At 38.3% G+C, this 25094-nt stretch overlaps 1 protein-coding gene across 2 annotated transcripts; it reads left to right on the forward strand.

Moving 5' to 3' along the window:
- The first annotated feature begins 851 nt into the window (after nucleotides 1-851).
- Nucleotides 852-24355, forward strand: ddx31 (DEAD (Asp-Glu-Ala-Asp) box polypeptide 31). Of its 2 annotated transcripts, none has more exons than XM_053481720.1 (21): nucleotides 852-942; nucleotides 1117-1250; nucleotides 2703-2950; nucleotides 3034-3109; nucleotides 3202-3245; nucleotides 3327-3397; nucleotides 4267-4331; nucleotides 5577-5621; nucleotides 5718-5759; nucleotides 6823-6887; nucleotides 6973-7092; nucleotides 7180-7286; nucleotides 7426-7655; nucleotides 8534-8698; nucleotides 11023-11082; nucleotides 14533-14583; nucleotides 14763-14902; nucleotides 15029-15113; nucleotides 15800-15911; nucleotides 16219-16405; nucleotides 23725-24355. In XM_053481720.1, the coding sequence occupies exons 2-21, from the start codon at nucleotides 1137-1139 to the stop codon at nucleotides 23867-23869; spliced, it is 2172 nt and encodes a 723-aa protein (XP_053337695.1). In that variant the 5' UTR covers nucleotides 852-942; nucleotides 1117-1136; the 3' UTR covers nucleotides 23870-24355. The 2 variants fall into 2 exon arrangements, with proteins under 2 accessions (XP_053337695.1, XP_053337694.1); XM_053481719.1 differs by having other exon boundaries at nucleotides 869-965.
- Nucleotides 24356-25094: the final 739 nt, after the last annotated feature.

Below are 25094 nucleotides of genomic sequence, written 5' to 3' on the forward strand. Positions count from 1 at the left end.
TTGTGTTAGGGTTGCCACAAAGGACCATCCAATCCACACACCGGATGCCCTTTCCATTTTATCTGGGCTTGAGACCAGCACTGCATCCATTGTAATTGGGTAATTGGGAATTGAACCCAGGCCTTCCATATGGGGGGCGAGAAACCTATTAGTGAGCCACCGATGCTTGTGTATTTTGTGCTTGGGTGCTTACAAGATAAGATAAAATAGGAGTGGTTAGCACTGTCGCCTTGCACCTCCAGGGCCCAGGTTCGATTCCCGGACAGGCTCGATTCCCGTCTCTGTGTGCGTGGAGTTTGCATGTTCTCTCCGTGCTTGGTGGGTTTCCTCCGGGTACTCCGGTTTACTCCCACAGTCCAAGGTTAGGTTAGATTAGGTTAGGCTAATTAGCGTTCCCAAACTGCCCATAGTGTGTGAGTGTATGTAAGTGTGTGTGTCCTGCGATAGATTGGCACCCTGTCCAGGGTGTACCCCGCCTCGTGCCCTACGCCTCCTGGGATAGGCTCCAAGTTCCAGGTCCCCACGAACCTGAATACAGGATAAAGCAGTATAGAAGATGAGTGAGTGAGTGCTTGTTGCAGTTTTTCTAGCACATTTGGGAAAGTTCTGTACATTTTCCTGCTGCAGTATTTTTAAGGATTGCATTTTATGGATACTTTTTAAGCCTATGTCATATTATTTATTTATTTTATTATATAAAAGAATATTATACTTAAAAGAGTATAAAAATAGTAATAAAAATAATATAAATCCTTAAATAATTTAAAAATAATATAAAAAAATTGTAACAAAATTTTACTAGGTTGGTGCGCGTGGCAGACTTTTATTTTGACACGCACCGGAACCCGGAAGTTATCGCTTGCACGAGGAGAAAGCACATGAGGAGTTTCATAGAGTCTGTTATGAATGTTTAGCTGAAGCTGCTCAGCAGATTATCACATTGTAAGATCATTTTAACGCGGAAAGTATGTCTGCTTGCATGTTGTTATTGTGTAATGTTTCACCTGTTCATGTTTTATATGCTTAAAACGTAAAAAAAAAAAAGTTTTCTGTATATGTGTTTGTTTACATGTGAGCTTTACTTCTCACGTGCACTTGTATAATATGATATTACAGGTTGCTGTGTGGTGTTCATCATGGCCTCGGATATGCTGATGCTCAACATCTTCAACCAGGAGCCCAATCACTCAGGAACAGAGAGAAACACTGAGAAACACAGCAGGTTTTCAGCAGGACAGAAATGGAAAGCAGTAAGTTGTGACACTAAGTTTTTACCAGACTGTCAGAAAGATAACATGTACAGAATGCAATGACACAAGATCTAACAACACAGAACTGTATTTACTAATAACTATACTGTATAAACTGTGTTGTTGCTGTTGAATTCTTGGTTCTGATTGTGTTGATTAATTTTCCATCACTGCATCTCTCATAGAAGTTCATTGCATTCACATGGATTTGTTTAGCAGAGACTAATTTTTAATAAGGTTCAGTTGATAAAAAGTTTTTTTCCCCCGACCCGAGGTCTGAATTTCATTTTTGTGTTAAGATTCAGGTGTCTCTCTCTTTCTAGGCTGCTCAAAAAAATTAAGGGAACACTTAGTCCCAGTTTGACTTGAACGCCTATGTGTATGCATGGTTCAGGTCAAACCGGGACTAAGTGTTCTCTTTATTTTTTAAACAGTATATATAAACTGTATATGCAGTCATTACGTCTATGTAAGTCTATAAAAAATAATAAATTAAAAATTTTCATACCATTACAATAATATTTGTCAATTTTCAGTAACTATGTGGTACCTTGGCATACGAATTTAATCTGTTCTGGAGGCGAGTTCTTGAGGCAAAATTTCAATATAAAAACGTATCGTAAATAATGTAAATGCAGATAATCCGTTCCAGCCACCCAAAAGTTTTCCCAATATCAAATTTCCAACACTATAATCATATTTTTGCATATAACAAAAATCAAAACATTTAGAAAAGATATGTTAATTAGGTAAAATACGAAATAAATAGACATTAAACCTCACTTAACCAGCACCGGCTGCTTTAAATATGAAATTGAAAGTGGCTCCCTTTTCTGCGTGCTTTACTGTCCTTCCTGACGTTATTGGAACGTTCCGACCAGTAGTCCAACACCTTAAACACTGACCTTCTGCTGCCCCGACCTGCTTAGCTCGGTCAATATTCTCGTTTACCAAAAATGGTTCATATGCCGAGGCAAATTTCTTGCAAAATTTCTGTTCTTTAGATGGAAATTCTGAAGGCGCGGCTATGCCGAGGTACGAGTGTATTTACCACTTATAATTCATTTGCTCATTTGCACTCATTATATTACCTTCCTCGCTGTATAATGTTTACGTATGCCAAATTTCTTAGCATAGTATACAAAACCTTCCTTACTGTACCACCTGTATTCATTTGCTCATTTGCATCCATTGTAATTTATCTACCTCACTATACACTATTTATATATGCAAATTATTCTGCTCTGTGAAAATGCACTTCTGGTTGGATGCTAACTGTATTTCGTTGCCTTGTACCTAAATGTGCAGAGACGGTATACTATTCCTTAAAAACAAAAACTATTTCTTAAAATACAAGTCTGATTCTTTGGAAGCAAAGACGTTTGTACTTGTACAGTTTTTCCAAAGGTTAATCATTGATCCATCTGTCTATGGTGATGTTGGTGTTTACAGAAAAAGATGGCGATTGGAAAAAGGAAGAGCTCGTGTGAAAATCCAGACCGTGGCTTTGCCAAGCAAAGGAAGCTAAATGCCACGACAAACATAAAGAGCGAGGACCAGCCCGCTTCCAAGTTCCCATCAAAACCGAAACCAAAACCATCTCCAAATAAAGGCCAGGAGGAACACAAGGGACACGACAGACCTTTCGTTAAAACGTCATCTCTTTTCCGAAACAACCCAGAGATCCCGGATGTGCTCAGGTTGGGGAGACCTCTTCTGCCTCTTCATCATTTTTTCCTCTTGAAGATACAGTTATAACAAGTTTATTTTTTTCTTTCGATAGTCCTGCTGTTACTCAGGTGAAGGAGAAGATCTTTACTGGGAACTCCTTTTGTGAACTAGATCTTCATCCTCACTTAGTAAGCAGTTATCATTTTGATTTGTATCATGTCACAGTATAATGAGAATCATGTTAATTAGATGTTGTTGTTTTTTTTTTTCTTTATCACAGGTAGCGACACTTAACAAATTGTTCAACATAAGCAGTATGACCAGGTCCCCACCTTATAGTCTTTATATTGTTTTAGTAATGTCACAGTTGTTATGTGCGTACTCACACGTCGTGTGTATTTACAGCGTACAGAAGCAGACCATCCCTGTGCTCATGTCGGGACAAGATGCTGTTGTTCGATCCCAAACTGGATCAGGTACGACTAGATGTGTTTAATAATAAAATAACAACAATTTCTGTTCCTGATTCTTATTGGTCAGATAGTGTTGAGATGTTGATTCTGATAGGACAGTGTCGTTTTAATAGTTCATCATTTCCATAGTAACTTGGACAGGGATTTATTTTGCAGATGCTTCACGGCAAATGGATATAAAACAAACAAACCAAAAAAAAAACCATGTAATTCTGGACTTGAAGTCTTCAGTGTCAGCATTTTGTACAAAAACAAGGATTTTTCTGAAAGTCTTAGACATATCTTTAAATACATAAAATTGATATCATTGTAAGGATAATGCTAAAGCGTCAACTCTGAAAGAAATGTGGTTGTGAAAAAAAAAATCCTAAAAGAAGATGACTTAAACACTTGATGAAGTTGCATGATACAAAAAAATCAATAGTTAAAACCAATAGATATGTTTGATCATGAAAGTAAGAGCATTTCCATACACACACTGTGATGTGATGAGAACTCACAGGATTGGGACTAAACAGCTGCATGGCCATGAGAGACCACTTGTTAGTGAGATTAATCAGAAAACAGGCTTCAGTTTGTTAGGGAGCATAAAGATTGGATTTAAAGCGATTGGAAAAAGGTCATGTGATCTGATGAGTTCAGGTTGACGCTATTCCAGAGCGATGGGCGTCGGAAGGGAAAGGCAGTGTTATGATCTGGGGTTGCTTTAGTTGGTCAGGTTTAGACTCAGCACCGTTATGTGGCGATAAAATGAGGTCAGCTGACGACTTGAATGTACTGAAAGACCAGATTATCACATCTATGGAGTTTTTCTTCCCTGATAGCAGTAATCAGTGGTAATGTCCTGGTAATCTGTCCTGTCTCTCAATTAGGAAAAACGCTGGCGTATGGAATTCCTCTGATCCAGTCTCTCCAGGCAGTGCAACCAAAAATCAACGCAAGTTAACCTTTTAATCATTTAATTTGATTTTGCAGTTTGCAGTAGGAATATGCTGGTTGGTTCCTTTTTTCCTTCATTATAATCTTGCCATTTGTGTCTGAAATCTTCTCATCGTACATACACTTTCGTTAACTGCATAATAAACCATATCGCCTTATGTATTCGGCTTTCCTGCTCTGCACATGCATATGAACTTGGTTACATCCAATTCTTAATCTACTGTATAGAGTTTAATATATAGAGCAGTTTTGACTCTTTGAAGGCTTTCCACAAGGTTTAGGGGACGAGTAAGTCTGGCCCACAGTCTCCGCTCTCATTTATCTCAAAGGTGTTTCGAATTCTTCCACACCAAACTTGCTCATACATGTCTTTTTTAAACTGTTCCCACAAAGTTGGCCGCCTGAAATTGTCTAAATAGTAAGGGGCCAAACTTGGGTGATGTAAGGCTTGGATGAAGCTGCTCGGCCATGGAAACCCATTCCATAAAGCCTTCTACACACTGTTCTTGAGCTGATCTAAAGGCCACATAAAGTTTGGAGGTCTGTAGCTATTGACTCTGCAGAAAGTTGCTGATCTTTGACCATTTGATCAACACGGTTTTTTCTATCGTTTCTAATCTGTTCCACTTTGTTTCACAGTTGATTAGTAGCGAGAGAAATTTCACGACTGGACTTGTATGCACGGTTGCCATCTTATGAACATTCACAAATGTTTCTAGAAGTACATGAGCTCACAGACACAACTGATTGGCTAGAGTCTTTGATTATTAGAGAGAAATGTGTGGCATACTCTTTCTCGAAAGCATTAGATAAAGCAATTTTTGTATTTTTGCACCAAAATAAATGAATAAAAAAAGTATGTTTTTTTTTATTTTTTTTTATTTTATTTTAAGAATTTGTCTTTTTTTTTGAGCATTTAATTTATTAAACAGCACAGCATGGTGGTATATAATGTTTTGTGGGATTTAGAAACCAAAAATAAAACTTAAAAAAAAAAAAAAATCAAAGTTTATTAGACTTTTTATATACGTTAGTTTTTCTCAAGCATGAGTATCAAAGTATTTAATGTTAATAATAATAATAATAATAATTAAAAAGGAGAAAGACTAGTAATAAAAAGGGCTTTTGCACAGGCTTGCACATCGCTATAGTGGAATTATGCTTTCAGTTATTTGTTTTTCACCCCGATTTACCGCTTGTGTATCTTATTTGATTGAAATTTCATTTTGTAACACTGTTTCAGAGATCAGATGGGCCCCTGGCAGTTGTGATCGTGCCTACGAGAGAGGTATTCAGTGAATGCAAGTATATACTGTATCTAGAGATGATTGATAGTCGTTTAATGACATGCTTACACCACCATGTTTCTGATCTCTAACTTCAGTTGGCACAGCAGAGCTTCCAAATCTTCCAGAAACTTCTAAAGGTAAAGATCTGATATAACTTTTTTCAGTGACATGTTTAAGATTTTTAGATAGACTAGAACTTTCATGCTGTTATTCGAACGGCCAATTAGGTGGCAGCACCACAAAGTATAAAATCATAACTGTGTCGTGGTTGTTGGTGCTGACTGTCTCAGGAACTCCTGATTTTCTGTTTACTGGACGTTTTTTGTTTCTCACACCACCTTGTTTGATATAAATTATTATTACCTGAAGCTCTTGATTTGTATCTGTATAATTTTATGCCTTATGCCACCTGATTGGCTGGTGAGTTCCTGTGTATCTAAGTGGACAGTGTGCATACACTGATCAGCCACAGCATTATTTCCACCCGCCTAATATTGAGTAAGCCCCTCTAGGAACCAGCACTTAAACTTTTTTGGCCAGCCTTTACTACCCATGTGCATCAGTGAACTTTGGCCACTCATGACCCTGTCACCAGTACACTGTTTTTACTTCCCTGGACCACTTTTGGTAGGTTTATACTTGGACCGTCCCACCAGAGCTGCATTTTTTGAGTTGCTCTGACCCAGTCGTCTAGACATTACAATTTGGTCTATTTCAAAGTCAATCAAATCCTTACGCTTGCCCATTTTTTCCACTTCCAAAACATAAACTTCAGGGACAAAATGTTCACTTGACACCTTATATATCCCAACCACTTTCAGGAGGCAGTGTAACGTTATACTGTAACTGTAGCTACTGTGAGAAGGGCCAAATTGTGATGGCTAGAGGACTGGGTTAGAGCAACTCAATGAAATCCAGCATGGGATGTTCCTGGACTGCAGGGGTCAGAACATATTGAAAGTGGTCAAACAAAAGAGAAAATGGGTTCCGATCCTACAGAAGAACCACTGTGGCTCAAATTGCTGAAAATGTTACTGCTGGTTTTCGTAGAAACGTGTCAGAACACACAGTCCATCACTGTTTTGGTGGCGGGATGGGGGCTACTCGGTATTAGGCAGGTGGTCTGGTGATTTTTTTTTTTTTTTTTTTTTTTTTTTTTAGATGTATGAAAATTCACTGTTTCTCTTTCTTTGTTTGTAGCCCTTCACCTGGATTGTACCTGGTGTCCTGATGGGAGGAGAAAAGAGAAAGGCAGAAAAAGCCAGGCAAAAACCATCACACCATGTAGAAGCTATATGGAAACTTGTTTAGAATTAATTTTAGTATTTAATCCGTGTTCTTGTGTTTCAGACTGAGGAAAGGCATAAATGTTTTGATCTCCACTCCAGGACGATTGGTGGATCACATCAAGAACACGCTCAGCGTCGATTTTAGGGCCGTACGCTGGCTCGTCCTGGATGAAGCAGACAGGTTTGTGTGTATAATAAGTGTTTGTTAGAGACGGAATCACGTTTGTTTAATAAATTCAACTTATTATTTATATATTTTTTTTGTAAGGACACTTGACCTGGGCTTTGAGAAGGACCTGACTGTAATCCTGAACGCTCTGAATTCTGGCGGCTCCACCAGGCAGACGGTGTTGCTCTCTGCTACACTCACTGAGGGTAAGTCCTTAATGTTTTTTTTCAAGTTCCAAATTTCCGGGTTTATACTGTTACTATTTCTCACTGAGCTAGTGTTAGCTGTTTAAGCAAGTCAAATATGAGCCAATGAGGTTTTTTTTTTTTTTTTTTGCTCCCACAGGACTTTCCCGGTTAACCAGCATTAGCATGAAAGACCCAGTGTACATCCAGGTCACAGATATTACTGATGAAACCGCGGACACATCGAAACCCTCTCTGTCGTCCCAGACAGCACCTTCTCAGCCGACCGACGGCTACACCGTGCCTGACCGGCTGCAGCAGTATCTGGTAGTGGTGCCTAGCAAACTGCGCCTGGTCTGCCTCGCAGCTTTTATACTGGCCAGGTGTAAGGTAACTACTGACGATGGATGGATGGATGGATGGATAGATTGATAGTTGTATAAATGATAGATGGATAGTTGTATAGATTGATGGATAGATGGATGGATCGGTGGATGAATGGATTGATAGATGAATAGATAGTTGTATGGATAAATGGATAGATGGATGGGTAGATAAATAAATAGATAAATAGATGGGTGGATGGATAGATAGTTGTATTAATAAATGGATAGATGTATGTATGGGATGGATAGATAGTTCTGTAAATGGATGGATGAATGGATTGATAGATGGGTGAGAGATGGATGGATTGATTGATTGATTGAGAGATAAATAGATGGATTGATAGATGAATGGATAGATAGTTGTACAGATAGATGGATAGATAGTTGTATAGATATGTGTATTTATGTATGGATAGATAGTTCTGTAAAGGGATGGATAAATGGAGTGGATAGATAGAGTAGAAGAATGGATGAATAGGTTAATGGATAGATACAACGAAGAATAGAAAGTATTGATGTATGGATGGATAGATAGATGGATGGATGAATGGATAAATGTACAGTATATATGGGATGCATAGATAGTTTTGTAAATGGATAAACGGATTAATAGATGAATGGATAGATGGATAGATAGATGACTTGATAGATATATACTTACGTACTTTATTGATTCTGAAGGAAATTCTAAATTACAGTAATAAATTCCTTGTTTATTACTGTAATTTAAGTGGTATTTAATTTTAAAAGATAGATTTCCTTTTTGGAATGCATCTAATGATAAAAATAAGTTGCAGTTCAAGTATAAATGTGCTGCATGTATTTTTTATTTTTGGTTGCAGTTATAATTTTTTTAAACCCTTCTCTCCCCGTCTTTGTCAGTCCGAGCGAGATCAGAAGCTCATTGTCTTCATCTCCAGCTGTGAGGCGGTGGAGTTCCTCGCCACGCTCCTCTCCACTGTCCTGTGCGGCGGCAACTCCGGCGCTGAAAGCAAGCAGCGGCTGTCAATCAACTTCCTCCGACTCCATGGCAACATGGAGCAAGAGGTGAAATGTCTTGTACTGTATCTGGAAATCCTCCCCACTTCACTTTTTTGGTCATTACATTAGAGAGAACCTTATTCCCTGTCCCATTGTTAGCCTGATTTAACCTGTCCCAGGTTCTGCACCTGCCTGCGTGTCACAACCTCTAAGTCTCAATTTGCGCTACAGATGTGACTCGTGTACACTTCCTCGTGTACGAGTGAGTCAGGTCGGCTGAGCCAGCCGGTGGTGTGGCAGTAACAGTCGGGTGCCCTGCGGCAGTGCCGTGAGGATTCCGAGATGAGCCACCTTTGCCCGGGCCTCAGACCTGATTCACCCTCTCTAATGGACATGACCACGGGTGCTCGTATGGTCAGAGTAGGCTGGCGAGCTCGGGGCACAGCCGCTTGAGGCTTCTCCGTCTCCCCACTTCTCAGACATTAATGAGAGACATTGGGCAGCTTTATGGATGGGTTTGGTAATGTGACAGCACTGGGCATCTTTTCCAATGAAGGAAACGACAGGAGACACACATCCGTTCCAGCACAGTTAACAGATTATGCTTTACTTACCCTTAGAGAGAGTGAGAGAGTAGTGATGTCCTTTGGATGGACAGTCATGCTTTGCACTGTGTCTTTATTCTTCTTTATAGACAGATAGCAACAGAAAATAAAATATTTTTTTTATATAACGAACAGTGATGTATAATACTGTACGTTATTGCCATGTATACTTAGTGAGGTTTCACATTACTATCAACATTCATTCATCTTCTATACCGCCTATCACGCGGTATATACTTCTATATCTATATATATATATATATATATATATATATATATATATACGGTATATACTTTTATACCGCTTATCAGGGTCAGGAAACTTGGGCACGCCCTGGAAATAGTGCCATTCCACACACATACACACACACAAAACCAGAAAAACTTTTTAATTTCTAGCAAAAGTGCATCTAAAGAACCTTGTATAAAATCTTGTTCTTCTGGCCAATGCGATGTTATAACCTGATACAGTGGGGCAAAAAAGTATTTAGTCAGCCATCGATTGTGCAAGTTTTCCCACTTAAAAGGATGAGAGAGGCCTATAATTTTCATCATAGGTATACCTCAACTATAGGAGACAAAATAAGAAGAAAAAAGTCCAGAAAGTCACATTGTAGGATTTTTAAAGAATTTATTTGCAAATTATGGTGGAAAATAAGTATTTGGTCACCTACAAACAAGCAAGACTTCTGGCTCTCACAGACCTGTAACTTCTTCTTTAAAAGGCTCCTCTGTCCCCCACTTGTTACCTGTATTAATGGCATCTGTTATCAGTATAAAACACACCTGTCCACAACCTCAAACAGTCACACTCCAAACTCCATATGGCCAAGACAAAGAGCTGTCAAAGGACACCAGAAACTAAATTGTAGACCTGCACCAGGCTGGGAAGACTGAATCTGCAATAGGTAAGCAGCTTGGTGTGAAGAAATCAACTGTGGGAGGACAATTAGAAAATGGAAGACATACAAGACCACTGATAATCTCCCTTGATCTGGGGCTCCACACAAGATCTCACCCCGTGTGGTCAAAAAGATCACAAGAACTGTGAGCAAAAATCCCAGAACCACACGGGGGACCTAGTGAATGACCTGCAGAGAGCCGGGACCAAAGTAACAAAGGCTACCATCAGTAACACACTAAATACTTTTTTGCCCTACTGTGTTTATTTATTTATTTATTCATTCATTCATCCATTTGTTTAATTCATTTGACTGCCTTTTGAATTCCTTACATTATATTTAGAAGTTTATATTATATTGGTTCGTATAAATTGATGGAATGTTTGATACGTATCTGCCATAAAATAGCCTGTGAAGCTGATATGGCAACAAACTGTAATACACACACACACACACACACACAACGGGCAGTTTGGGAACACCTTTTAATTTAATCTGACCTTCTCCAGAGGAAACCCACCAAGCACAGGGAGAACATGCAAACTTCATGCACACAGACCTGAGGCGGGAATCGCACCCGGACCCTCATTGTCCACAAACTATTAGAAAAAAAAAAAGCTTAAAAATATTACTCCAAACTAAACAAAAGAAGCAAAAGATACTTCAAAACCTCTTTTTCTCCCACTTTTAGACATTTATCACATTTTAAACTCAAGTTTTTGATCCCTGCTGTTTTCCTGTTACCTCATTATCAGCGCAGGATAAAAATAAACTGACAGGAATGTCTGGGCTTAGCTTTAAGAAACCATCCTTTAATAGAAGTGCTATAATAATGCCTCAGTGATGCAGCGTAGGTTGACGTTGTGTGTTGCTTTGTGGACAGGAACGGACCGAGGTGTTTCAGGAGTTCTCCCAGTGTAAAGCCGGTGTCCTGCTGTGTACGGTGAGTCTTCCAGTAAATTCAGCCCTGGAGAAATGTGTTTCTTTTTTTGTTTGTTTGAAATGTTGATTTTGAAATGAATTGCATTGCAAATGTCCATTAAAACAAAAAGGAAACATTATACATTTATTACGGGCTTTAAAAACATTTTAAAATGTTAAGCTGCATATCTGTCATCTTCGCTCGACTGAGTCTGCAGTTCTCTCTCAGTTCTATCTTTCTCTTCCTCCTTTCTTTTCTTCGCTCCCCTCTGGCACAGCTGTTGGCAGTAGGGCCATAAGGGGAAGCCCTGAGGGAGCGACTGCTCTGTTAGCCCTGGCTTTGAGTCTGGATTGTCTCTCCAGGCTACAGCTGCCAGGCCTGGCCTGCTCTCTTCAGCAGCAGTAGTAGAGTTTCCTTCTCGCTGCATGCGAAAGGTCTCACAGACAGCTCTGGCTACATTACTCACTAAACCACACCTGTCCTCTGCTGGCTGCAACGCTCACTATCAAATCTAATTGATTCAGTAATGTGATTCTTTTCTGTGGCAATTTATATACTGCTATGCTGACTTCGAAAAAAAATTTTTAAGTTAGATTTTTAATTTAGACATGCTTGCATTTAAGGTGGTAAAGAGAAAAGGTTGCCTCCAGGTGGCGCTCTCTAAACAATACACACATTGGTGGACAGCACACCATCCCGTGTGGTAGAAGCGAATTATTTGCTAAGTTTGTTTAGCATTGTAGCTACATTTAAAAAAGTTTAATATAGAAGCAGGATATTTTATTAAATCGAGATAAAGGTACTCCCCGACTTACGAACATTTGAGTTCAAATTTCCACAGATATGAACGGCCCGCGGTTCTACTTTCTGTTCAGTCACGGAAGTAGTTCACATGTAATGTACAAAAGGGTAGATACGAATATTTACAATTATATACAATATTTTCAGTGTGTACAAAATGTCTAATTCTTGCTGTTTTGTATGTGTGTGCGGGATGAATTAGTCAGCCTCACCAGTTTCAATAAATCAGCCTCGGAGCACAATACTAGAAAATGGCTGTCCTGTAAAGCTGTACTGATGGTGAATAATCCTAATTTTGAAAAATCCTCAATGAGACTTCACAGTCCAATACAGTGGAAAACAGCTCTGAGACACAGTGGCGTCCAGGATTAAAGACTCTGAGACAACACTGTTACATTTCACTGTGAAATTAATTTCTTTAGGCGCGGTTACGGTTTTTGGCCACATGATGGCAGTGTGAGGAAAGGGGACAAAGATTTAAGTCAAGTGTATAAAACTCACTTTGTCTGACTTAAGAACAAATCAGACCTACGAACGCGCTCCCGGAAAATAATTTGTTTGTAAGTCGGGGACTACCTGTACTTACAGAATTGCATTTGGCACCGAGGTATCATGATCATATCGTATCGTTTAGTTCCTGGTGATTACCATCCTTACTGACTACCATACTAAAGCTCAACAAAATAAACATTCCGCCTTGGACGTGTGGTTGTATTAGATTTTCAGCCACCTCTTATACGAGGGTGAGTCAAAAATTATCCGCTCCCCGGGTGCTTTTCGTTTGAGGTTACTGTCTCCCCAGTCAATGCTGTGCAGGTGTGGTCGTGTTACATCAGTTCATTTGTAACGGTGGTGCGAGGAAAAATAGGCGCCCCACTTGTGCTTTGCCTGAAAGAAGAGCAGCATGCAGTGATTTTTTAAATTTATTTATTTATTATTTAATGAATACATTTTTTTGTGGTCTGAGGGTGCACCTGGTGCCGTTGTTTATCGGAGGCTTTGAGAAAGTGTGTATTAATGGATAGAGAAGATCAAGGAAGGATGCACAAATGTTGGAAGGAGTCTGCATTTATGGAACCTACAAGTCTGAGAGTAAACGGCAGAGTATGGAACGGAAACATCCTCAATCGCCGAAGAAGAAAAAGTTCAAAAGTGAACCATCAGCTAAAAAATCAACAATCTTTACAGTTTTCTGGGATTCTCTGGAGACAGTATTGAAACATTACCAGGAAGAAGGATCAGCATTTAACAGTTCTCGTTACATCGATGCGCTTATTGAAGAGCTGAAACCTAAACTTCGTATTAAACACAGAGGACTGATATCCGAGGGCGTCGTTGCACGTCCGCACATTTCTGTCGACATTCTGCAAAAACTTTGTTTTAAGGTGTTAAAGCATCCTCCCTAGACTTTCACCTGTTGTGTCCCCTGATAGTGACTCTACAAGGACAAAGATTCACTTCTGATGAAGAAGCGAAGACAGCAGCAGACAGCATTCTCACTTAGCCTCAAAGCTCAGCCTAAAAACTTTTATTTTTATTTTTATTAGGAAATATGAAAGCTTGTTGACAAAACAGGAAAGTGCATTGAAAAACAAGGATGATATTTTAAAAAAATTACTAAATTTTTTGTGTGTAACAAAAATGTTACAATTTTTTTTTTACGAAAGCATATTATAAAAAAAAAGAAAAAAAAGGTTTTTGATTTGAGACATAATTAAAACAGTAAAACATGTTAATGTCTGTATAAAACTAAAAAAATATATACTAGGACTACTTTTTGTTTTTGTCACATTATCTATTTTTTTTCCTTTTTTAATTCTTTGTTAATATATTACAATTTACTGCTCTATGCTTTTATACTATATTTTTGTGTAGAAATGTTAAAGTTTAATAATTTTGCATTACAGCATGTTCTTGCATGCTAGACTTCGAGGGCAAAATGTTGAAATTCTCGTCTGTGTTAATCACACACACACACACACACACACACTCACGCTACAGATGCTGTAGATCAAAGTTTGAACAAGTTTCGTTAAAGACCCTTTTTAATAAAGGGAGACATTTGCTCGAGCAGCTAATCGCGGGACGTCCACACTAATTCCTCACTAATTAAAACGAATCAAACTGGATTTGGACTGTTTTGCATCGGTACATCATGATGTTCACTAAATATTAAAAGATATGGTGTATGAGTTCATCCTGTAAATAGGTTGTAAATAATGTGCCAGGATGTGGAGAGGTAGAAGTCTCCTGTTTGGCATCACCTCTAAACCAGTCACTGTGTAGCATTATTCCTTGATTAAATGACTCGTTATAATGGCTGTGACAGACTTTCCTGGCCCTCACCGGCCTCCATCTGCACTCTGCCCAACTCTGGCTTATCCCAGCTGGGCCACATGACCAGGAACGGGAGGAGTGGAGGCCCAGAGCTCAGTACCAGGCTCTCAGTCTTCTATCAGTTATTAATAAAGAGCTTATCTTGGCTGGGCCCCACAAATCTGTAAAGGATAACTGGGAGAAATCGAGAGAGTAAACAGTCTTTGTTTAGAGATGGGGCTGTTTTTCTTTCGCACTGCTTGTGCTCAGCTATGCGTAATGTTGGCAGTTTGAAGCGGGTCACGTTTACACATGTCTGTTTTGGCCGCTTATTATTTTATTTCTTTGTTAAAGGATGTGGCAGCACGTGGGTTGGATCTTCCTCAAGTCACGTGGATTGTACAGGTACATCTGCGGCATCCTGTCTTTCTTTTTCATTAAATTTCATTTTATTTTGTTAAAAAAAAAAATAAAAAATAATAATAATAATAAAAAAGCAACAGATTTTTTTGTGTGTCATTTATTATATATCAATTTGAAAAAGAGGCGAGTTATTGTTTTGCTGTCGGACGTTTGTATTGCAGTTTAACCCTCCGACGTCCGCAGCGGAGTACGTGCATCGCGTCGGCCGTACGGCTCGCATCGGCGCTCAGGGAAAAGCCCTTCTCTTTCTCACCCCCTCAGAGACCGCCTACACGGACGTCTTGGCCAATCACAATATCAGGTCTGTAAGACAAGTAAGGTTTAATACCGATACCAGATGTGAAGCAAAGCTTTCTTGGTTTAACTTTTTTTAAGTATGTAATAACAGGTTAATAACAAAAGCTCTCTCTCTTCCTCTATGTTGCAGTCTCGGTGAGATGAAAATGGAAGACATCTTGTCGACCCTGATGCACGACGAGCGCTTCAAAGGAAGAGGAAATTGGGACAAAAAGGTCATTTGCGACCCCTTGATGCTTGAACGCTGTTGAACTTGGCTTGGCCTTAAGTGCTTTATATTGATCTCAGGACACTTGAGGCATAAAACAGAGACCTACACTTGTAATGTGTTAATGTGGCACTGTTGAGAAAGACGTCCTCTCTCTCTCTCTCTCTCTCTCTCTCACACACACACACATACACCCTTACTCTCTCCTCCCTCAGTGAACAATGAGGGGGGACGACGGCCAGATCTCAGGCACTCTTAATCCTGATTTAATTTCCCCCTTCCCACTTTAAACCAATCGGCTTTCTCCACTAATACCCCCCGTGGGCACTTTTCATCTGGGAGGCCAAGGGTCAGGGGATGGCAAAGGGGAGGGGGTGTCGGAGAATACAGTGTGTTTAACCAGTGTCTTTTTTTTTTTTTTTTTTTTTTTCAAAAAACATGAATGTTTCAGAGATGAACAGCTGTTGATATTAATGTGTTATACTGCGTGTGCTACTCTGGAGTACATTTGCATGTATGCACATTTTATGATCAGTTTATGAATAGGTATAGATGTTATATAACAACATTTTTTCTTAATCTAGAAGGATATCATTACGTTACTAACATGTTATGAGTCGAATGATGTCATTCTCAGGATTCTTTAGTATGTACCCAGGCAAATAATGAATTTCTTGCTCTCTCTTTGTTTAGAAATCAGCCGCTGCCCGTGAGCAAGATATGCGCGAGCGAGCGACGGTTTTGCAGACCGACTTTGAGAACCATGTTCATAGCAGTGCGGAGTCGGTGCAGGCTGCTAAGAAAGGTGAGTCTGTCGCCAGATTACGTGTTATTTATTGACCAGATTATAATCAAACTCAAGGCTGGGGAAGATGATCATTGTGCTTCAAGTTTACTTCCACTGTTTAAAGGATTTGCACCGGGCCCTCAAAAAAAAAAAGAACTGAATGCACAAACCTTGTTTAAAATACAATTAAATATTTTTTCGCCATTCAAAATAAAATAAGAACAATCCCTGCATCATGTTAGTTAAGGTTGCATTAAATGCTTCCTTTCGAGCTTTAGCTCCGTCAGCTGTGACTTGTTCTCATGTCTCATGCTCGTCCCTCCAGCCCTGCAGTCATTCGTGAGAGCGTATACGGCATACCCCTCAGCTCTGAAACACATCTTCCACATCCGTCACCTCCACCTGGGCCACGCTGCCAAGAGCTTCGGCCTGCGGGACGCACCACAGGGCCTGTCCTCCGCCAGCACGGACTCCACGGCCAAGAAGAATCCTAAAGGAAAGGATAATACCAGGTGGGTTTAGTACATAAGGTAATGATTATATCGTATGTTGTCTCACAGAGGAACATTTGTTTCATTCTAAATGCTATAATACTGTGGTATAAATTGATTTAAATATAAAACCCTTTATTTAAAGATTTAAAATTAAATTCTTAAAAAGTCACTTAAAACCTTAATGGAAGTAGGTTCATTCTAATTATACTGTATATTTGTACTTATTATACTTGATATATGAAATGTGAATAATTTGCATACATGTATAATCTGTTTTAATGAGCTCATTATCAAGATTTTTATACCTTTCTTTAAAAAAGGCATGTCTTTAAAAAAAGACACCCGAGCATCCAGATATATTTTTGTACTTGTTTAATCGCCCTATAAACAAGAATCAGTGCTACATCATGAAATTGTAGCTCACTAGGAATAAATTGCTTTTGCACTCATAAAGAGGTACATGTAGGTTCAGGTGAAAAAGTTTTGAATCCTCATTTTGTAATAATTTATTTATCTATTTGAATATGCAATGCAAGATTTAAATTTTTTTTTTTTTTTTTTTTTTTAATAGTTTTCTCTTACGGAGAAAAAAAAACTAAGTTTAATGTCCAAAACCTATATTTAGTAGTTTTTTATTTTTCTTTTGTTTTTCTTTATCATGCAATTTATTTATTTATTTTCTTCCAGCTTCATACATTTAAAATAAGTGCAAAGGAGTGTTTCTCCTTTTTGTAAACAAAATTTTTAATATAATAATAATAAATTATAAACATACTGTTGCTATTATCTCTAACACATTTACTCTGACCTACTAACACTAACAGTACAGCAGCCTGGACTGCATTTTGTTATTTATTTATTTATTTATTTAAAGAGAATGATTAATTAGTTTTTACCCGACATACTATATTAATTATTCTATTGTATTTTAAACACTATTATTTTTTTTTCTTTGTGTATGTCAAATTTATATATTTATTTATTTATTTATTTATTATTATTATTATTATTATTATTATTATGCCAGTCTTTTCATAATATGCACTACCAATTAGAATATATACTTGGTGGAGGGGGTACTAAATATTTAGTTTTAGTAATAATAATGATAATAATAATGTCTATAGAATTAGACGATCTACCACTTAAATGAGGAAAGATCAAATTCTGTAAAAAAAAACTAAATTTAAAAATGCACTACAGAATCGTCACGTGATCAGCCGTGTCTGGTCTCAGTTCCAGAGCGTTTGATGTAAGTTTCTCGTTGGCAGCGTTGCTTCCTCGGACACGGAGTTGAGCTCTGTGCCAGTACACAAGCAGGCTTGGCAGCTGCACGTCTTTCTTTGTCCCGTGGCATCAGAAGGTCAGTAAGGCGTAGTCTGGCCCTGACCTTTACCTGCGCCCTGCTCTCTCCCTTTCTTCTTCAGCGCTTTTTGGCAGCTGTTCCACATCTCTTCTTCCCTCTTCCTTGTCTCCTGTACTTAACGTTCACCGGGGCCAAAAGGAGCAGCTTTCTGGCACGACTGGCGCCTGCTTGGCCAACTTGCTCTGTTATCACGTTAAACCTGAACCTGAGGGTATTAGAAGTGTTCATCAGATTCTGAAGTCCATTTCTGGAGTCCAGGTGGCGCTTGAAGATGAAAGCTAACGGCTAGATGAGGCTCGATCTGTTGTGTGTGGACATCGCAGTGCGGTTGCTAGGTTGGAAGCGGCAAATTCTGGCCACTGCTTGACGCTGCCGGGTTATTAGTGGTCATCGGATTGACCTCCCTTAGGATCCAGAATGCACAAGCTGCAACCTGAGTGTGGTCAGCCGGGCTCCGTCCAAGCTGGTCCCACGTGTTTGTGGTCATCCGGGCTGGCTGCGGTCTATATTACCCTCGCTCTCCAAGCCACTGTGTGAGAGTGTTCAATTGAGGATGTGTGTGTGTGTGTGTGTGTGTGTGTATAAGGTGTATTGTTGACCTGCACTGGCAGAAATGATAGACCGAACTGTTCTCTTCCAGCAGGATCTAGATTTATTTCTGAAATAACTCATTTGTCTTGCTCGTCACTGTCATTCTTTTTATTTTATTTTAATTTTTTTCACGGTGTCCTATAATTCTGCTTTTCCTTTCATCCAGTCTCTTGTTACTAGAGCACTCGGGGAAGACAAGAATGAAAGTCTTTGTGTTCAGTTTCTCCATGCGCCAGAGTTTGTTAACTAAAGTTTCATGTTCAACTTGTTCAACTCTTAATTTTTAACTATCTATTTTTCATGAATCCGTTCTTAATAATTAGATCATCCTGTTACATCCTGTCTTGTTGATGCTCCGTATAGGGTTACGTTACAGACTCAGTTTACAAATCCCATGTGAACTGGAAGTGCGTACAGTAATATCATGTATAAGACGGGTAATGTCTTTTTTTTTTTTTTTTTTTTTTGAGGGTAAATTTTTTTGGGGTTAAAGAAAATCCCTGTGATCAGAAACATCACAGTTCTGTGAAAAGGTTCTTCATTAATCAGCAAAACAACATAATGTGATTAGTGATGTGCTGATTTCCATGATTGTTTAAGTTCATTCGAATTAATGTTGCATCTCAAAAGATTTTAAACATTACATGTAAAGTGAAATATTGCTGCCCTGTTTTTGTTTTAATATCGATAATACAGCTCATGAAGATTTAAAAAAATCAAACTTATTTTTTTTGTATCTCAAAATATTAGAATATTTCCTAGGATCAAGCATAATGAATGTAATACAGAAAAGTCCAACTTCTGATAATTGTGTTCATTTATGCATTTCATACTTCTTTTTTTACAAATTACTGCATCAATTCAATTCAGTTCAATTCAAAAAACCATGGGGTAATTTAGGGCACGCAAAGTAGATAAAAAAAAAAATCTTAATAAAAAAAAAGTGTAAAAGCCAAATTGAATTAACATAAATATATATATATATATATACAAAAATACAACTGTTGGAATCATGATAAATGGATTTAGTCCGTTAGTGCAAAAAGCTTGTGTAGAAACATCTGTAGAAAATCTTTAAAAGTAAACATTTGGCTTAATAGCCAAAACAAAGTAGAGGAAGAAGAGAAAAGTAGAATACGGTGAAATGAATGGATGCATATATCCAAGACGATCAGACTGCGCCACTGCTCAGGTATTATTCCAGACCAGGTTGCTTTGATATCAGCCTTCAGCTCGTCTGTATTATCAGGTCAGGTGTTTCATCATCTTCCTCTTGATAATACTCCAACGATTCTCTATCTGGTTCAGATCAGACGAGTTGTCTGGCCAATCAAGCACAGTAACATCATGGTGGATGGTTTTGACTTTGCACAGCTGACCAACATTAGCAAAAGACATGACGTCCCAGATCATCTCCATCTTTACACAGAACTATAAGCAATTTGGATTCTGTGCTTCTCCACTCTTCCTTCAGTCTTTGGAACCGTGATTTCCTAATTAAATCCCAAATTTTCTTGAATCTAAAAAAGGCTCCAGTTCTTTCTCTCCTTAGCCCAGGTTAGACGCTTCTAATGTTGTCTTTGGTGCACGAGTGGCTTGACACTAGGAGCGCAACAGTTGTGGCCCATTTCCTGAAGATGTCTGAAGGTGGTGGCTCTTGATGCACTGGCTTCATCCTCAGTCCACTCCTTGTGATCATCAAACTGCTCGACCTTCCTGAAGATTTAGAAAATATAATTTTACAGTTTGTACATTACATAACTGAAAAAATAATATTTATGGAATATTTAATAACCATAAATTACATTTCTGCATGTATTTAAAGCAGCAAGTGGTCAGGCTGTACAAATACAAACTCAACTGCATTATAAGCCTTAAAATGGTTTGATTTTTATTTGTTCTCTATTGTTAAATTCTAGGGTGCAGTCATATTTTCCCGATGCTGTTGTTGGTGTGTCTTTGTTAGCTGTGTGTGTGTGTGTGTGTGTGAGAGACTGTGTGTGTCTAACCACTGGTAATTGGCAGGTGACCTGCAGCAGGACCTGTGAAGGGAACCCATGGAGCAGGACAATGAGTCCTTCCCTGAGGGTCAGACCCCTAAGCACCCATCCCTCACACACACAAACACACACTGATGTCCAGACAACAGATGATTCTCGTGATATATTCATCAAGCTGTCAGAGCGGAGAGACGCCGTCTCCGTTACGGCGGTCGTCTCGTACATCGATCCACTGAGCGGAACCATCGCTGGTTATAGCATTCGTCTTTAGTCTCATGTGTGTGTGTATGTGTTTGTGTGTGTATGTGTTGTGTGTGTATGTGTGAGTGTGAAGTTGTCTTGACATGGTCTGAACTGACCGCCATGTCAGTGGAGACTTCATTACGGCAGTCTGTGGCATACACCGTCCATGTCCGGACAAGACTTCTCTAATGAGCTTCATCACACCACTACTAACATCCACATGCAAACATGTACACACACACACACACACCGTAACAACAAAGAGCTCAGGAGAGCGAGTGGCCATTATCAGCCTTATCACTGTGAACGGCCTAAAAATACCCAGCAGCCCCAGGGTGAGGTTAGACTTACTCCCGCTTGCTTTGCTCGATTTATTTATTTTTCTGAAGTGAAAGATATTCATAGGTAACGAGTTCGTGAAGAGTAGTAGTTACACACAGTACTGTGCAAAAGTCTTAGGCACCATATTATATGCTGTACCAACTTTGTTATATATGTTTATCATGTCTGCATAATTATGTACAAAATTTTTCAGTATTTCCATATATAACTTATAATATATAACATTACAGGAGAATAAATGCATGGCTGTAAAGAAAAAAAAAACATATAGTACAAGATGGAACAGTTTTCAGAAAACCTAATGTACGCTCCTGGGATTTGCATAAAAATATAAAGGAGCAAGTGTGACAAAGTTACCAGAAGAACTCGTAGGAGCGTACATTGGGTTTTTTGTTTCCATCTGAAAACTGGTCTTGTACTATATATATTTTTTTCTTTACAGCTATGTATATATTGTCCTGTAATGTAATTTATTTATTAATTTTTAAGTTATATATGGAAATACTTGAATGATCTTGTACATAATTATGCAGAAATGGCACAATGGCTCATTTTTCTAACATCAATTTTTATTTAATCTTCTACATCTAGATCCAGAAAACACAACCCTTATCCTCAACTTATTAATAAAGTGCAGCAAATTTAAAACATCTTTTTCCCCCCTGTACTACAGACTCTTATATTTTTTATGTTGTAAACCTTACTTAGTGCACAGCCACGGAAAATGGCGAGTGGGTTTATTATTAATTATCTAGTAAGATGAGAATCTCCATGCAGACGTTTTAGAAGAACCAAGATGATGTTTATGACTCCAAGCTTCAGAATCTTGAAGGGCTGAAATGAGATTTTGGAACAAGACTAAAAATACTCAAGCAGGAGCTATTAACTACAGGTGGTTATGGTGTGTCTCTGGTTGGTCATTTTACGTCTGTGTGTGAAATTAGATAGTTGTATGCATGGATTTTGCTAATGCTGGAGCGGAGAAAGATCCTAGAAAGATATACAAGCTTTCTATTGGAACAAACTTTTTTATTTAATCACAAGAGCTGCAATTTTGGACTAGCTCAGACCCAGACGTCTAGTTATTCCAATTTGGCTCTTTTACAAAGTCGCTCGAACACTTTTACACTACTTTTGCCCATTTTTCTAGCTTCTAGTACATGAACTTCAGGGACAATAAGGTTCACCTGCTGCATAATGTATCCCACCCACTTCCAGGTGCTGCTGCAAAACGGTAATCAATGATGTACAGTAAGTAGCCACGTTTTGGCTCCAGAACTGATTTGTTTAATTTTTTTTTTTTTCATTTGTTTCTGTTTGTGGTAGTAAAATTTTCCTTTATAATTCTACAGGTGACAAAAGTTTGTTTAGAATTGGAATTAGAAAATAAATTTTTATTAAATTGTGCTACTTATAAAATTGCAGTAGGAGTTGAAGCAGCACCTCGGTATCGTGATGATATCGTATCGTTCCTTGTGATTCCCATCGGGTGTGTGTGTGTGTGTTTTGATATTCAAATTTGGATATTTGTTTGTTTTTCCTTCATATACTTTCAATATAGGTCACACTGAAATTTCTTGCGAATTCTGTATTATTTGTATTATATCTTATAACCTTTAAAAATATATTTTTTAATATAATGCAAGGATGCTGATTACCATCTGTATGATTTCTGGAAACCATTTAAAACTCTTAAATATTCTGTGATAATCTTTCATCATGGAATTCTGTGCATTTAGATCCTATTTTGTGTGTGTGTGTGTGTGTGTGTGTGTGTGTGTGTGTGTGTGTGTGTGTGTTCATGCTGAAATTTGTGTTGTTAAGAACACTTTTAAAAGTTAGCAGAAGAATCGAGGAAGTCGAGTATCGTGTGATATGTGCGGTATGTCGATTAGCGTGACTGTACATCCACAGCTTTCATGTCCACGTCCCTGTAGAGTGCTCAGGGACCTTCAAAAGATCAATAACTACAATCGCGAGCCCTCGGGGTAGTGCGCCTGTGTGTGTGTGTGTGTGTGTGTGTGTGTGTTCTGTCCCCAAGCAGCCCCAGAGGGACGACGCACAGCTCGAGGCTTCAGAGTTATTGATTAGACAAAGAGAGAGGTTTTAAAGCAACTCCCGCTGCTGACTACATGCCTGTTATCGACAACTGTGGGAATCTCTCTCAGTTGTACTTGGCTGTCTCGTGGCATCCTGTCCCAGCATGCTTTACCACGTCCTTTCGTCCTCATTCAGAATTTCACTAACACACTTTGTTTGGCTCTTCTAGTGCATTGCTGATACTTTTTTTCTTTTTCTTTTTAGCCAACTTTATGATTTGTCCTTTGGATAGTATTTTTGGAGAGTGCTGATTGTGTGGGAATTTGTTTCCCCACACTTTTATTTAAGTAGTCTTAATAGATTTAAGAGATTTTTTTTTTTTTTCAAAAATTTTTTTTTTTTTAACAAATTTGTCTTTTTAAAGTTGTACATAATTAATTATTAATAATTAATTAAGCTATTCATTAATATTTAATGAAGTAGTAGTATCAATAACACAATGTCGGATGAATAACTGTACTAGAGATTAGTTGAGTAAAATATATGCCTTTAAATTTGGAGGTTAAAATGTGAGCGCAAACACATCAGTGTCAAACAAGAATAATGCTTTATTTATTATTTATTTAATAAATAGTTTAAAAATCCTTTCATGGTTGTCAAACATATCTGTATGTATGTGAGCAATACATTTATACACTGAACCTGTATTTATCTATTTTATAATCTATTTTTTGTTTTACGTTTTTGTTTTTAAGACCCACTCATAAGCTCACAGCCAGAGAGCGGGTGGCCAGCCTGATCCGCTCCGAGTACAACAGCGGGATAGACGGAGAGTCAAAGTCCAAAAAGAAGAGGAAGAAGCGAAAAGCTAGCACAGATGATGAGCCGACAGAAGGGTGACAGATTTTTTTATTTCTTTAAAACACAAGAAAAGTGGCTTAAAAAAAAATCACAGACTTGTGTGCAGAGCTTTGGAGGTACAGGTGTTTAGCTTCCCCGCTGTACATTTTGTGGCATGGTAAAGCTCCATGAAACTCATCATCATCATCCTCATCATCCTCATGGCCACCACCAAGAATCCTGCTGGAAGAGGGGCTGCGTGGAGCTTCGCTTTAAGGAAGCCGTGTTTGTTTATGTGGAAATACTTGGATTTATAAATGTGTCATGCCTTCTTTTTTATGCATCACTGGAGGCAATGGGGGGGGAAAAGGAAAATAAAACATTTTTAGTTTGTGCAGTGTCATTCTGTGATCATCTTTCGTTATGGACTTTGAAAATATGGCTGTGCAGAAACGATATTAAGAACGTGGGATTTCTAAATATGTAATGCTTTTTATGGATTACTGGAGGCATTGGAAAAATATGTAAAATAAAACAACTTTTAGTTTGTGCAGTTGTTCGTCTTTGATGTGTCATGTGATCACAGACAGGCAGTGCTTTCCATGATTTGCAGGCGAGCTATGAAATAAAATTAAGAAATACCAAAAAACATTTTCAAAAAACATATATTATAACATTATATTATATATAATAAATTAATAGCTATAACGTTTATGAACTCTCGTGTTTTCAGTTCCTGTACAGAATTACAGAGGTATATCAAAACAATGGAACCAAGTCTCAGTCAACTAATTTATAAACACCAAAAAAAGACTTTTAAGATTGTTTTATCATTAATAATAGTAATATAAAATATTTTTATATATATATATATATATATATATATATATATATATATATATATATATATATATATATACACAGTATATAGAGATAGATATGTTTTTGTTAGCTTTTTGCAGTGTATATACTCTGAAAGAGGTTGTGTGTGTGTGTGTGTGTGTGTGTGTGTGTTTGGCACGGTCTGGGTTTCGCTCACCAGCTGCTCCTGCCTTTACAGCGCGGTACCGCTCACCAGCTGTTTCCCAGAGGCTCTGATGCGACACACACACACACACACACACACACACTTTCTCACAGAGAGAGTCCGATCCGACGTCCTTACTAATTACTGCATCACCTTATTACTGTACCTGTTGTGTCATTTTAACATAAGCTCCTATTTAGTAGCGTGGCACTAGACTGCTGTCTGCGCGTGCACGCGTACTGCGTGCTTCTCGTGCTC

Source organism: Clarias gariepinus, chromosome 21, assembly GCF_024256425.1.
Source record: "Clarias gariepinus isolate MV-2021 ecotype Netherlands chromosome 21, CGAR_prim_01v2, whole genome shotgun sequence".
NCBI classification, from domain to species: domain Eukaryota; kingdom Metazoa; phylum Chordata; class Actinopteri; order Siluriformes; family Clariidae; genus Clarias; species Clarias gariepinus.

What these genes read in the sequence shown, in the direction of transcription:
- ddx31 (XM_053481720.1), top strand. Translation starts at nt 1,137, where the DNA reads ATGGCCTCGGATATGCTGATGCTCAACATCTTCAACCAGGAGCCCAAT. An exon ending in GAGATCCCGGATGTGCTCAG is followed by an intron (nt 2,951 to 3,033) that starts GTTGGGGAGACC and finishes TTCTTTCGATAG; the next exon opens with TCCTGCTGTTACTCAGGTGA. An exon ending in AAAGGAAAGGATAATACCAG is followed by an intron (nt 16,406 to 23,724) that starts GTGGGTTTAGTA and finishes TTTGTTTTTAAG; the next exon opens with ACCCACTCATAAGCTCACAG.